We start from the raw sequence: 15,299 nt of genomic DNA on the forward strand, positions 1-15,299 counted from the left end.
CCGTTGGGATGGGGGGAAGGGGCTTTAGTATTGCAGTGGTAGTGTCCCTACCTCTGAGCCAAGAGGTTTGGCCTGAAGTTCCACTGCTCTGGTAGCAGGGGGATGTGTAGACCATCTCTGAACAAGTTGATTATAAACTATCCAAGTCGAGAATGTGGTGCTGGAAAAGCACAGCCAGTGGATGGCATGGTGGCACAGTGGTTAGCACTGCTGCCTCACAGCGCCAGGGACCCGGGTTCAATTCCCACCTCAGGAAACTATCTGTATGGAGTTTGCACATTCTCTCCAGTTGCTCCGGTTTCCTCCCACAGTCCAAAAATGTTCAGGTTAGGTGAATTGGCCATGCTAAATTGCCTGTGGTGTAGGGGAATGTGTATGGGTTGCTCCTCGGAGGGTTGGTGTGGACTTGTTGGGCTGAAGGCCTGCTTCCACACTATAAGTAATCTAATCAGTCAGGCAGTATCCGAGGAGCAGGAGAATCGAGGTTTTGGGTCAAAGTCCTTCATCAGGAAGCCCTTCCTTTTGAATGATTATTGTCACATACCAAGAGACAGTAAGAAGTATTATTTTGTGTGCTATCCAGGCAAACCATACCTTGCATAAGTACACCAGGGTAATAGAACAGAATGCAGAATATAGTGTTACAGCTGCAGAGAAGGTGCAGAGAAAGAATAACTCTAACATATGAGAGGTCTGTTCACCAGTCTGGTAACAGCGGGGAAGGAGGTGTTCTTGAATCTGTTGGTACATGTTTTCAAACTTTTGTATCTTTGGCCCAATGGAAGAGGGTGGAAGTGAGTATCACTGGGGCGAGAGGGGCCTTTAATTATAATGGCTGCTTTCCCAAGGCAGTGGAAAGTATAGACAGAGTAAATGGATGCAAGGCTGGTTTGTGGGATGGACTGGGATGCATTCACAACTCTTTGTAATTTCTTGTTGTCTTGGGCAGAGTAGTTGCCATACCAAGTTTTGATGCATCTGGATAGGATACTTTCTATGATGCATCCCTTCTTACATTAAAGACTGGGACAAATGATTGAAATTGTCAGTGTGAGTGAGAGACTTGAAGAGAACAGCATTATGCACAATGGGTTTAATAAAGGAATTTGAGAAATTCCTAGGGCCAGACAGCAGTGACTCATGGGTTGGAGAAACCATTTCAGGCTACACACCTATAGGATTGACAAGAATAGCCATCCCTCCAATATAAGGAACAGCAATCCATGTCTTCTGGAACACAAACCAGTGTTCTCTACAATGGGGTGCGAGGTAAATGGATCCAACAGTTCAAGATGGCTTCTCACCATTGCCTTCTCAAGAGATAGACAATGAAAACAAAATGCTGGCCCAGCCAGCAATACCCACATCCTATGAGTGAATAAAAACAAAAATCTAAGCAATTCTAAGGTATTGAACCAATGAGCAGAAAGGACAAGGAATATATGTCTCCCTGGAAAGTACGTGATGTGGAGGGGCTTTTAGAGATGTTCTGTTTCCATGACCACCATCAAGGTTATTTTTACTCAATGTAGTCTGGCCGGCTGTAAAAGTAATACAAGTCACGTAGCACAGTATCTGCTGGCTCTTTGACATAGCTGGGCTAAACTGCTCACTTAACAGAAATTTAAGCCTAAAGTTAATTATGCCGGTTCCAGTTACCCATATGAGACCTGACACCACTTGCTTCAGTGTAGTTCTCATTGGTGTGTGTGTGTGTGTGTGTGGACAGTTGCACAATGTCACCTCCCAGCAGTTAAAATTTAATGGTTTGATGATTCTGTCAGACCCAGGATATGATAATGATGTGAATGGTTATTGAAGTGAATTACCCTGCAATGACTGGAATTAAAGGCAGAACCTGGTATTCCTATCACCCTGCAGGAGCCCCATACAAGGCTTTAATAGCTGAGTGCTGGAGAGTTCTAGTGAAAGGACTGCTTGACAGTAGTAATTGATCCTGGAGGAGATTGATTACTTTTGTAATTCCAGGAAATAGGCCCCCCCGTGTCTTGAGGATAATAAAAAATCTTTCCTTTATCTTCGCCTTGGAAGATTCCCAGTTGTCTCTCTGGTAAGTTGCCACTGGTCCACCTTGAAGTTGACAGGGCATGTGATCTTGACATGATTTCCCACAACATGCAATCTCTCCCTTTGGTTGTGGATGTACCGTGATCTCCTCCCACCTCAGCACTTCCTATGGAGTGGCCTGATCAAAATTCCCATCAATTAGAGAGTATGGGAAGAACCATTGTGACTCCCTTAGCAACTTGCTTGGTTCACCAAGTGTCCAAATCAGACCGTCCCAAAGACTTTAAATGTGATTAATGTGTTAGAGTCAAGCTATGGAGGGATCGGTTGTGGAGGACATGGCAGGAAAAGCTTTGCAATCTGCATCAACCCAATAGGACTGGGATCAGCCAGTACCACAGTTGTTCTTGTCTAGTTTGTACTATTCCATTTTAAGGAATCTTGGTCTCATTCTCACGGAACCTAGGGTCACACTCTAAGAGCAGGAAACCTTTCAAAACACGGTATCGACAAATGCTTTTGTTGGGTTTTTTTTTCAATCTCTTAATTTAGCAAAGAACAATCAGGGTTGACACAAATTGAAATGAATAGAGTAATTTGAGTCATGTGTGGTAATGATTACTGTCAGTTGCCATATCCCTTTTGACTTTTGGAGATCTCCATCCCAAAGCCTGGCTGACTTGGAGAAGACGCATCCACGAAGGTGCCAAGCCTTTTGAGTATCCCCGACAGACCTGAACGGATAACAAAGGCAAAGAGGGTGTGAAAACGCAAACATCCCACCCACCTACATCCCTTTCCCTTTAAATATCACCCGCCCCACCTGTGGCAGGACATATGGATGAGGAATTGGACTCTCTAGTTACCTTAGGACCTATAACACCAGACAGGAAGAACAGCACCTTCAATCCCCAAGGGACTGCCTAAAAACAAAATGTTGATGCACATTTGCAAGAACTTGTGTTGCCCCATTTCCTCCTCTTTCTCCTCATCTGAATGTTTAGGCACTTGCTGAATCTTAGCGTCCAAAAATGGGTGAGGTAGGATCATGTCAGAGGTGAAAGGTCAAAATGGGGTGGAACAGGAACCAAAATCACCTCCAGTGCACACCTTTTCAATTTTAACAGAGAGGGATGAAGAGAGGGTACCACATTTACTCAGGGGAAGCAGAACAATTATTAAAATATTATAATGAGTTTGTCTGTCCTCATTTGAATGGCAATTATATCTTTAGCTGTTGGCAGTTATAATTCTCCTTCCTCTGGAAACTCGGCAGCTGAACAAAAATGCATAGGGCTGAAGCCGTGAGATGACTGTCTTTCTAGCTCTTTATGTCAATCTGAGAGGAGCAGAAATGTGGTCCCCAGGACCAACAGGCTGACCAGTAAATCCCCGCTCTGTTTTCCTGCTCAGTCACCATTCGCTTACCAGCAGAACCTCCCCCAAGCAAAATGTGCTGCCCCCCCACAGTCACCATTGAAATCCCTGGGTTGCTACACTCCAAAGACAATCAACACACCCACTATCGCCACCCTATTGCAATTTCTTTCTATCCTCTAATATCTCTTGGTTTGATCTCTTGGACTTTGACCACGTAAAGCAGGCTTCCCAGAGTAGACGAGGCCTCTGACTTCGGATGCCTTTAGGTAGAAACTCCACAGAAGAGAAAATAATAAAACAGCCCTGCAGTTAAATTCTGCGGATAACACAAAATAAAGGACCTTCAAAGTTCCTTTCAACCTTGTGCTAACCCCCTACAGAACTCCGGGCAAAACCGGATAATGGAACATGATTGTGCGTGTTGATGTATCACATGTGCGCCAAGGGTTGTCAGGAGACAGGCTACTTGACTATGTAGCAACCTATCCAGCCATTAAACATTTTAATTTGGCAATTATTAACAATTTAGCTCAGGCATACTCTAAAATAGAATCATATGGTCACGCAGAGTGGTGCTGGAAAAGCACAGCAGGTCAGGCAGCATCCAAGGAGCAGGGAAAGCGACGTTTCGGGCCAGAGCCCTTCACCAGGAATCTGATTGCCTGAAACGTCAATTTTCCTGCTCCTCAGATGCTGCCTGACCTGCTGTGCTTTTCCAGCACCACTCTAATCCAGACTCTAATCTCCGGCATCTACAGTCCTCACTTTTGCCTCATAGGGTCATGCAGCATGGAAACAGACCCTCAGACTGACTAGTCCATGTCGACCAGGTTTCCCAAACTAAACTAGTCCCATTTATCTGTGTTTGGCCCATATCCCTCTAAATCTTTCCTATCTGTGTACCTGTCTAAATGTCTTTCTAAATATTGTACCTGTATCTGCATCTACCAGGAGACAGTGAGGTCTGCAGATACTGGACATCAGAGTTGAGAGTGTGTTGCTGGAAAAGCACAGCAGGTCAGGCAGATTACTGATGAAGGGCTGTGGCCCAAAATGTCGATTTTCCTGCTCCTAGGATGCTGCTTGACCTGTTGTGCTTTTCCAGCGACACAATCTCAACTCTGCATCTACCACTTCCTTTGGAGCTCATTCTGTACATGCATCAGAGTCTGTGTGAAAAAGTTGCCCCTCACGTTCCTTTCAAATCTCTCTTCTGTCATCTTAAAACTATGCCTTCCCCTATCCTAAGGAAAAAAACCTTTGCTAATCACGTTATCTATGCCACTCATGATTCTATAAACCTCTATAAGGTCATCCCTGAACCTCCTACGCTCCACTGTAAAAAGTCCCAGCCTTTTCTTACAACTCAAAACCCTCAGTCCCGGCAACATCCTGGTAAATCTTTTCTGCACTCTTTCCAATTTAATCCTATCCTTGTGGAAAGTAGTTGATACAATGGGGAGTGATCGTCTGAGTTGAGAGCAGAACACGATGATGTTCGGTGTTGTCCTGAAGGTAACTGACTTCTACCTGCAGGAAGAGTATTGCATTACCTACCTGACTTCTCACTTCCCTTTTCCAGATCCCATACTCAGAGCTTGGGGGCAAGATCCTCGTGATGGCGGTGTATGACTTTGACCGGTTCTCGAAGCATGATGCGATTGGTGAGATTCGGATTCCAATGAGCAGCATTGACCTCGCTCATGTGATTGAGGAGTGGCGAGATCTTGAGTCTGCTGAGAAGGAGGAGGTATGGGGTTACACCAGGGAAACTGGCTGAAGCTTATTAAGGACTCTTTAAAGGACAGGTTCTATTAGTAAAAAGGAAATTAACAAAGTATCATACAAGTTTTTTTTTAAATTCATTTATGAGATGTGGGCATCTCTGGCTAGCCAACATTAATTGTCTAACTCTAATGGGGCAGTTAAGAATCAATGACATCGCTGTAGATCTGGAGTCAATGTAGGCCAGACCAGGTAAGAATGGCAGATTTCCTTCCCTAAAGGCCATTAATGAACCAGATGGGCATTTTTACAACAATCAACAGCAGTTATATGTACACAATTAATCTACTTTTTTTATTGTTGAATTGAAATTTCACCAGCTGCCATTGTTGGATTTGAACTCATGTCCTCAGATCATGACCAATAACAAAAGGAGAAATTGTTGGAAAAGCTGAGCAGGAGATGCTGCCAGATCTGCTGAGCTTTTCCAGCAATTTCTCTTTTTGTTTCTGATTTACAGCATCTGCAGTTTGTTCAGTTTTTATTTCCTCAGAACATTAACACAGGACTGCGGACTATTCGTCTATTGACCTTGTCACCAGGTCACTGCCTCCCTGATTGATTGCAGGCAAGGACCATTTGATGCATCAAATTCACTCTGCCATTCAATAAGATCTTGGCTGATCTTATTGTGGCTTCAACTCTACTTTTTTATTTAGCCCCCACCCCGCCTCCGGTACCCTTTGATTCCCTCGGCAACAATAAATCTGTTGAACTCAGCCTTAACTGTCCTCAGGGATAGGGAAATCCACAGTAAAGAAAGTTTAAAAGCAAAAAGAACTCTCTCAAAAAAAAGCCGAAGCAACAATCTGCTGTGAAAGAGGGGTGTATATGCAATGCAAGTTTGAGTTGGTTAGCACTGCTGCCTCACAGCGCCAGGGACCCAGGTTCAATTTCAGCCTCGGGTGACTGTCAGTGTGGAGTCTCTCCGTGACTGCGTGGGTTTCCTCCGGGTGCTCTGGTTTCCTCCCACAGTCCAAAGATGTGCAGGTTAAGTCGATTGGCCATGCTAAATTGCTCATAGTATCCACAGATTTGCAGGCTACATAGATTAGCCACGGTGAATGCAGGGTTACAAGAATAGGGTAAGCGGGTGGGTCTGGGTGGGATGCTCTTCAGAGGATCATTGCAGACTCGATGGGCCGAATGTCCTCCTTCTGCACTGTAGGGATTCTATTTGTTCTAGCTGCATGTCTGGTACATGCTCCCTTCAATCCCAGATCTCTTCTGGGAGCACTGGCTCACTGCGTCGACCTTTAGCTTAGCAACATGTTCTGAGACACAAACAAGTAGAGGACCCTTTACACTCCTGCCAACTGTGCATTAATTATCTGAGAATGCTTGATGGTGGGGCTGAGTGTTTGAAATGGAAATTACTCCATTTCCAAGCACCAAGAATCCTGAGCAAATAATAAGCTACAGTAACAGCTTAAAATATATTTAAAAAGCCTTAAACAAAGATCAATCAAAATTCTGAATACACATTGATTTAACCGAGTAATTTGTAACATGAGGAATAATTTATTTATCATTTGATAATGCAATATTTTGTTGTTTTCTGTAATGTACAATACAGTGGTGCAGACACCAGTCATTTGCACAAATGGGTAATGTACACAGAGCTGATATTATATCCATCAGGAAAGTTAATGCAGCAATTGAGAAGCCAACAGAAACATGACTGATCTAAGGTTTATTTAAGGTTCAGCTCGAAGCTTTTTCACTTGGATTATATAAAACATGAATATTTTTGCTATTGTTGCTTATGCATGATGAATTAATTTGTAAGGAGCCTTGGTTCCTGATTTCTGTTGTGAAATTTTCAAGAACTCTTTTGTCATTTATTAAAGCAAGAGAAACTGGGCGACATCTGCTTCTCTCTCCGCTATGTCCCGACAGCTGGGAAACTCACCGTCATTATCCTGGAGGCCAAAAACCTCAAGAAAATGGATGTAGGTGGACTATCAGGTAGGACCCAAAAGCATTGATGGTAGATTCCTGTTTGAAGTTGTCCATTTATAATTGCCCTCTACAAATTGGAGGAAGCTACTTTCTTGAACCACTGCAGTCCATAAGGTGTAGGGACACCGACAGTGTTGTTAGGGAGGGACGTCCAAGTTTTGGACCCATCAACAGGGAAGAAAAGACAGTGTAATTCTGAGTCATGATATGGTGTGACTTGAAGGGGGACTTGCAGGTGATGATATTCCATGTGCCTGCTGCCCTTGTCCTTCGATATTGCAGAGGTCTTGGGTTTGGAAGGCACTGTCAAAGGAGTGGCTGTATTACATCTCATATGTGATACACACTGTGGTGGAAATGAATGCTTAAATTGGTAGATGGGGTTGCAATCAAATGGTCCACTTTATCCTAGATGTTATCAAGTTTCCTGAGTGTTATTGGAACAATTCTAAACCAGACAAATCACGCGAATTCCACTGAACCTGAATTGTGTTGAAAAGTGTGGTGCTGGAAAAGCGCAGCAGGCCAGGCAGCATCCTAGGAGCAGGAGAATCGACGTTTCGGGCATAAGCCCTTCTTCAGGAATGAGGCTGGTGAGCCAAGCGGGCTAAGATAAAAGCTTTTATCTGAACCTGAATTGTTCCTTGTAGATGGTGCACTGTCTTTGGATAGTCAGGTGGTGAGTTATTCAGGAGCACCTTGCTGCAGATGCTGGAATCTGTACTGAAAACAACAAATTGTAGAGATCACAGTGGGACAGGCAGCATCCGTGGAGAAAGAGTAAGCTAACATTTTGAGTCTCGATGATTCTTCATCAGAGTTATTCACCTTGGAACCCCCAGTCTCAGTCTTGTAGCCGCAGTGTTTATGTAGTTTCTGGCTCTGTTGATTGAGATCTGGTCAGCAGTGCTTCCCACTAGTCTGGGTCAGTACAGCTGACAACAACATTCAAAGACTTGACACCACCATCCAGTACAAATTAGCCCTTTTGATTGGCACTACATCTACCCTCTTAAACATCAGCTCCCTCCACCATCATCAAGGCTTTTTTTAGCAGCACTTACCCCAACCCATGTACTCCACCTCCAAAGGGGTGCACGGGAACATCATCGTCCCACACACCCAAACTGGACAAATATCTTTGCTCCTCCACCATCATTTGGCTAAAATCTTGGAACTTACTGCTGAAGAGTATGGACTGTTCTGCAGCAGGATCTCGATAGTTTGGGAAGTGCACCGAGGAATGGCAAAAGGAGTTTAATATAGATAAGTGTGAGGTCTTGCATTTTGGACAGTCAAATCAAGGTAGGAGTTTCTTGGTGAATGGTAGGGTCTCAAGGAGTGTAGAGGAACTGAAGGACCTTGGAGTTCAGGTGTGCAGTTCTCTGAAAGTGCAGTCACAGGGAGACAGGGCAGTGAAGAACATTTTGGCAGACTGGCCTCCATCAGTTAGAGCACTGATTATAGAAGTTGGGAAGTTAAATTGCAGTTGTATAGGACATTGGTGAGGCTGCACTTGGAGTATTGTGTTCAATTTTTGTCACCTTACTATAGGAAGGATGTTTTTAAACTGGAGAGAGTGTAGAAGAAGTTCACAAGAATGTTGCCAGGACTTAATGGTCTGAGTTATAGGGAGAGGTTGAACAATGTAGGAATTTTGTTTTAGAGCAAAGAGGCTGAGGAGGAATCTTATGGAAGTGTATAATATCATGAGAGGCAGGGATAGGGTGAATGCACTCAGTCTTTTCCCAGGGTTGGGGAATCGAGGACTAGAGGGCATCAGTTTAAGGGTCAAGGGGAAAGAATAAAAGAGAACCTGAAGGGCAACGTTTTTACACGCAGGGAAATGGGGTTAGCGTTGATGGACCTGTTTGGGCCAAAGAGCCTGGCTCTATGCTGTAGGACTCTATGTCTCTATGACTGTATGACTCAACCAGGACATGGGTTTGAACAAGAGTTTGAGAAGGTGGCTCACCACCATCTGTGAAAGGCAATGATGAATGTATAGTAAATACCAACCTTATCAGCAAGGCCTACAGTATATACTTTTAAAAAATGCTTACTTCCTTTCAATTTCTCCTGTTCCCCACAGCTCTCTCCTCATCGTTCTGCCTTTATCCTATTTCCTTACCCATTTGACCCATCAGTCTCACCTTCACCAGTCACTGTCTTTCTCTTTCTGTTTATCTTCATTCTTCATATTCAGGAATTATGATGAGTCATTTCTCATGAGTCAGTGTATGTTTGCAGAATATATTTTAATCATATGTGCACATCCCTCAGAAGACATGTAAACCTCATCGTCAGCGGCAGTCCCTTGCAGACAAGGATAACTCAAATAAGCAAACGGCAATGAACCAGTGAGCTCAGGTTAATGGTCAAACATGTTAACCGATTGCACCACATAGACTCAGCTATAGTCTAGCTGATATATAAATACACATCAATATATTTTCCAATATATAATGGAGCTGTAGTTTAAATCCATTCAGAAAAAAACATACATGTGGCGGTAACCGAACCAATTTATTTCAAAAGAACTTTAGCCATTTCTATGTTAGGAAACTGATGAAGACATCGAGATTAAATTCACACCAGGGATGGTGGTTTGTGCAACTGTTATTGATCATATATGGGGGATGGGGAAGTTGGAGGATAGAGAGTGTGAAGGCATCCTGGAGTTTAATTTCCTTCCATTTGTGCCAGGTTTCCTTGGCTGTTGAACTGTGTCCGACCCCTTTGGTCCAAAAATAATGCAGTGAAAGTTCAGCTCAATGCCATTATAAAGTAATTTACTCAGCCTGCAAAATTCCATCTCCAGGGTGAATAAATGTAAGTGTACCTTGGGGTCTGAGATTCAACAGGGACCATAAGTTAAAGCGGTCTGAATTCAATTCAATCTTCTTTATGTGGTCTCATTCACTGTGATTCCTAATTGTATTTAGATTATTAATGCAGCTGCAATCTGGGTGAAAGCTGCCATAAGTCAGGTACTGGTTTGATTGGGATCATGTCCTGATAGACTGCTTCCTTAAACGATTTGTCGGAATGTGTGAATGGGATTCCTTATCATGTATTGTGAAAAGAACTGAGAATTATTTATTAATCGTAGGAAATGCACACAGATGCTGGCCATTTGGCCCCTTGTGACTGTACTGCTACAGCTGTATAGAACTCTGGTGCGGCCGCACTTGGAGTACTGTGTACAGTTCTGGTCACCGTATTATAAGAAGGATGTGGACGGTTTGGAAAGGGTGCAGAGGAGATTTACTAGGATGTTGCCTGGGGTATGGAGGGAAGGTCTTATGAGGAAAGGCTGAGGGACTTGAGGCTGTTTTCGTTAGAGAGAACAAGGTTGAGAGGTGACTTAATAGAGACATATAAGATAATCAAGAGGGTTAGATAGGGTGGACAGGAAGAGCCTTTTTCCAAGAATGGTGACAGCGAGCACGAGAGGGCATAGCTTTAAATTGAGGGGTGATAGATATAGGACAGATGTCAGAGGTAGTTTCTTTACTCAGAGAGTAGTAAGGGTATGGAATGCTTTGCCTGCAATGGTAGTAGATTTGCCAACTTTAAGTACATTTAAGTCGTCATTGGACAAGCATATGGACGTACATGGAATAGTGTAGGTGGGACGGTCTTCAGATTTGTATGACAGGGCAGCGCAACATCGAGGGCTGAAGGGCCTGTACTGCGCTGTAATGTTCTATGTTCTATGTACTTGGGATTCAGATGACACAGGCAAGCCTACATGTACGGCCCATATAACGTGTTCTGCAAGGCTAGTTCACAGATCCAGCTGAAGTCACATACAGGTCAGACAAGATAGAAGTGATAAATGCTCCTGCTCAAACAAGAACAAGTGAAAGGCTTTGCTCAACATGAGGTTTTAACAGCAATCCAGTACAGAGGGTCCCCAGATTGCGAACATCTGACTTAAGGATGTTTGTATGTACGAACGAGATCCCATATCATGATTAATTTTTAAGGATCTGACATGCAAATGTTTGTTCGTGCTTCCAAATGGATATATTATACAGTACTATATTGTGTTCCAACTTTGTGTACAAATCAACTTAGGAACATACTCAGGAATTGAACCCATCCCTAACCCGGGGACCTGTAACGTGACCAGATTATCACTGGTAATTGAGTTTAATTTCACAATTTAGCCAAGATGGAATCACAAATACTGTGCTGGTTGTCCGATATAGGAACATGTTATTGTGCTAAAGGTGATTCAAAAGTGCAAGATGTTGGTGGTGTCATTGCTCATAGCAAAGCACCTGAGGTGACCCATTTGAGTGGACAAGTTAGCATGTTTCACATTGACAGAATGAACCTAAGCTTCTGGTAACCTGGAGTTACGTGCTAAAAGAGAAGCTGGATATGATCAATCAGAAATTTACAGAAGTCAAGGGCAATAGGAAGAGGGTTCCTCTAACCAAATAAAGAGGTGGTAGAAAAAATTATTGAGGGCAGCGTAACACAAGGAGCGAGGGAGGACTGAAACAATTGGTCCTTTTGAAATCAGAATGTTATAAACAAGATATTGCCAAATGTACAACTGAATCACTTTTCTGAAAATATCCAACATCATTCTGAATGTTGTAGGTTTGCCAGTTTGCTAATATAGAAGGCATTGGAAAGAAAGACAGAGGCACTTTAAATAAGAGTACAGATGACAATTTCAGACTGTTGCAGTTTGTGGAGTGCAATAAATGCAAAATTGTTCTGATTCCCTTGATATTTGAATATAAAAGCAGGAACAGTCAAACACAATGCTAGGTGCTCCGTAAATATTTGATACCCAATTCCAGCACATCATTTTACACAGATGCCATTTGCTTAGCCAGTAAAACCGAAGGCTCATCTGTTTTTTTGGATGAGTTGAAATATCATTCTTGTCAATATAACAACAACTTGTGCTGGTACAATGGCACTAACAAAAGAAACTGTTTCCAAGGCACTTTGACATGGAAGATAACAGGCGTCAAATGACTGTAGGGAAGAGATTATCATAAGCACAGTTGATAAGCTGTGATTTGCAGAAGCTTTGAAAGACAGGAGCAATACAGTTACAGGATGGTGAAATTTCAGAAAGGAACTCCAGCAAATTGCTTCAAGATAAGTTGAGGGACAGCTGTGTACAGGCATAACCCTGTTATGTAAGTGTATGGAAGCAGTTCAGAGGAAAATTTCCAGACTAATACCTGGAATGAGTGGAATACCTCATAAGGAAAGGTTGGACAACTTCTATCTACTGGAGTTCAGATGAATAAGAGGGAACTCAATTGAAACATGCAAGAACCTGAGGAATTTTGACAAGGTGGATGTGGAGAAGCTGTTTCCTTTTATAGGACAGTCATGAACCAGAGGTCACAGTTTAAAGACCAGAAGTCACCCATTTAAAACAGAGAGGAAACAAGGCCTTTTTTTTTTCTCTCAGGTCCATGAGCATTTGGAACTCTCTTCTGAAAAGGCATGAAAGCAGAGTATTTTTTAAGGGAGAGTGTAGATTCTTGGTCAGCAAGGGAGGGAAAACAGGTCTGGGGGAATGTGGTTACAATTGGATTAACCATGACCTTACTGAGTAATGAATCAAGCTCAAATGGCCTCCTCCTGCCCTTGAGTAGACAATGCTATAGCTGTCAAAGTTGACCAAAACCTGGGTACTGAGTGTCCATTCTCCTTTACCAAGTGCTCGTTTGCCTGCTAACCCTCTGGAGCCAGGAGATACACTGCGTCAGCTATTGCTGGCTCACTGCTCTTTATTTGCTTCATTTCATTTGGAAAAGCATCCCGTGATTAAAAGCAGTCAGCATGACTTTGTGAGGTTCCAGGTCATGCCTCACAAATCTTATTCAATTCTTTGAGGGGACAGGTTGACGAAGGTCATGCAAGGACTTAACAAGGCATTTTATAAGGTCCCCCATGGTTGGCTCATTCTTAAAGTCAGGAGGTATGGGATACAGGGAGATTTGGCTGTCTGGATTTAGAATCAGTTGGCTGACAGAGGGCAGAGAGTGGTTGTAGATGGAAAGCATTCTGCCTGGAAGTCGGTGGTGAGTCGTGTCCCGCAGGACTCTGTTCTTGGGCCTCTGCTCTTTGTAGTTTTTATAAATGACTTGGATGAGAAGGTTGAGAGGTGCAATTGATAGTATCAAGGGCTGTTGCAGGCTGCAGAGCGACGTAGACAGGATGCAGAGCTGGGCTGAGAAATGGCAAATGGAGTTTAACCTGGATAAATGTGAAGTGATGCATTTTGGAAGGTCGAACTTGAATGCTGAATATAGGATTAAAGACAGGATTCTTGGGAGTGTGGAGGAACAGTGGGATCTTGGTCTTCAAGTGCATAGATCCTCTAAAGTTGCCACCCAAGTGGATAGAGTTATTAAGAAAGCACTTGATGTTTTGGCTTTCATTAACAGGGGAGTTGAGTTTAAGAGCCGCGAGGTTTTGCTGCAGCTCTACAAAACCCTGATGAGACCACACTTGGAATATTGTGTCCAGTTCTGGTCACCCTACTATAGGAAAGATGTGGAGGCTTTGGAGAGGGTGCAAAGAAGGTTTACCAGGATGCTACCTGGACTGGAGGGATTGTCTTATGAAGAGAGGTTGACTTGGTGGCACGGTGGCTCAGTGGTTAGCACTGCTGCCACACAGACCAGGGACCTGGGTTCGATTCCCACCTCAGGCCTCTGTCGGTGTGGAGTTGGCACATTCTCCCTGTGTCTGCATGGGTTTCCTCTGGGTGCTCTGGTTTCCTCGCACAGTCCAAAGATGTGCAGATCAGTGAACTGGCTAAATTGCCCATAGTGTGCAGGGTAGGTGCATTAGTCAGGGGTCAATGTAGGGGAATGAGTCTGGGAGGGTTACTCTTCAGAGGATTGCTATGGACTTGTTGGGCCAAATGGCCTGTTTCCACACTGTAGGGAATCTAATCTAAGCTCATACTGTTCTCTCTGGAGAGAAGGAGAAAGAGAGGTGACCTGACTGAAGTGTACAAGGAAATGAGAGGCATGGATAGAGTCGATAGCCAGAGACTTTTCCCCAGGGCAGGATTGACTACGATAAGGGGTCATAGTTTTAAGGTGTTAGGAGGAAGGTATAGAGGAGACGTCAGAGGTAGGTTCTTTACGCAAAGAGTTATGAATGCATGGAATGCGTTGCCAGCGATGGTGGTGGAAGCAGAGTCATTAGGTCATTTAAGTGACTGCTGGTCATGCACATGGACAGCAGTGAATTGAGGGGTGCATAGGTTAGGTTATTTTATTTTAGATTAGGATTAATCCTCGGCACAATATCTTGGGCCGAAGGGCCTGATCTGTGCTGTACTTTTCTATGTTCTATGTTCAGCTGGTAACCTCTCCATCTCTTTGAAAATTTAAATCCTAATTTCTTGACAAGCTGCTAGCAAGTTTTAAACATCTCAAACACATAGACTGGATCAGTTAGGATTATACTCACTGGAGTTGAGAAGAATGATGGGGTCATCTTATGGAAATCCATACAACTCTAATAGGAATGACTGGGAAAATGGAGGAAGGATGTTCCAAATGACTGGGGAGCCTAGAACCAGGGATTAGGGGTATGGATAAGGGATAGGCCATTTACACCTGAGATGATGAAAATGTTCTTCTCGCAGAGAGTGTGAGCTTGTGGAGTTCTCTACCACAGATTGAGACCAAAATGTTGAATTTTTTTCAAGTAGGAGTTGGATACAACTCTTGAGGCTAAAGTGACCAAAGGGACGGGCAGAAAGCAGGAATAGAATATTGAGTTGGATGATTAACCATGATCATATCAAATGGTGGAGCAGGCACAAAGGGCCGAATGGCCTACTGCTGCTCCTATTTTCCTATACTTGGTGTTTCAAAACATCTTCAAGTAATCTTAACTGAGAGGAGAGTGGGATTCCTTTTCCACTATCTCCCCAACCTCTTTCTGCACTCATGCATTTTAACATGTCCCAATCACTGCCCTCAGCTCTAACCCAATCTCACATCCCCAATTCACCCCGAACCCATCCTCAACGCCATCCCAAATCTGCCTTCAACCCACCCCTATCCCATCCTCAACCCCAACCCTATCCCATCCTCAATCCCACTCCATCCCATCCTCAACCACACTACTATCCC

The 15,299-nt window shown here is 43.6% G+C and overlaps 1 protein-coding gene across 2 annotated transcripts in view; it reads left to right on the forward strand.

Moving 5' to 3' along the window:
• The window catches only part of LOC122542176 (synaptotagmin-1-like), a 144,426-nt gene that overhangs the window by 122,964 nt on the left and 6,163 nt on the right, over positions 1-15,299 (forward strand). For both annotated transcript variants that reach the window (XM_043679615.1, XM_043679616.1), the window contains 2 exons: positions 4,991-5,158; positions 7,044-7,161. In XM_043679615.1, coding sequence (XP_043535550.1) covers positions 4,991-5,158; positions 7,044-7,161 — 286 coding nt within the window. The remainder of the gene's footprint in view (positions 1-4,990; positions 5,159-7,043; positions 7,162-15,299) is intronic.

Source organism: Chiloscyllium plagiosum, chromosome 39 (genome assembly GCF_004010195.1).
Source record: "Chiloscyllium plagiosum isolate BGI_BamShark_2017 chromosome 39, ASM401019v2, whole genome shotgun sequence".
Taxonomy (NCBI): Eukaryota; Metazoa; Chordata; class Chondrichthyes; order Orectolobiformes; family Hemiscylliidae; genus Chiloscyllium; species Chiloscyllium plagiosum.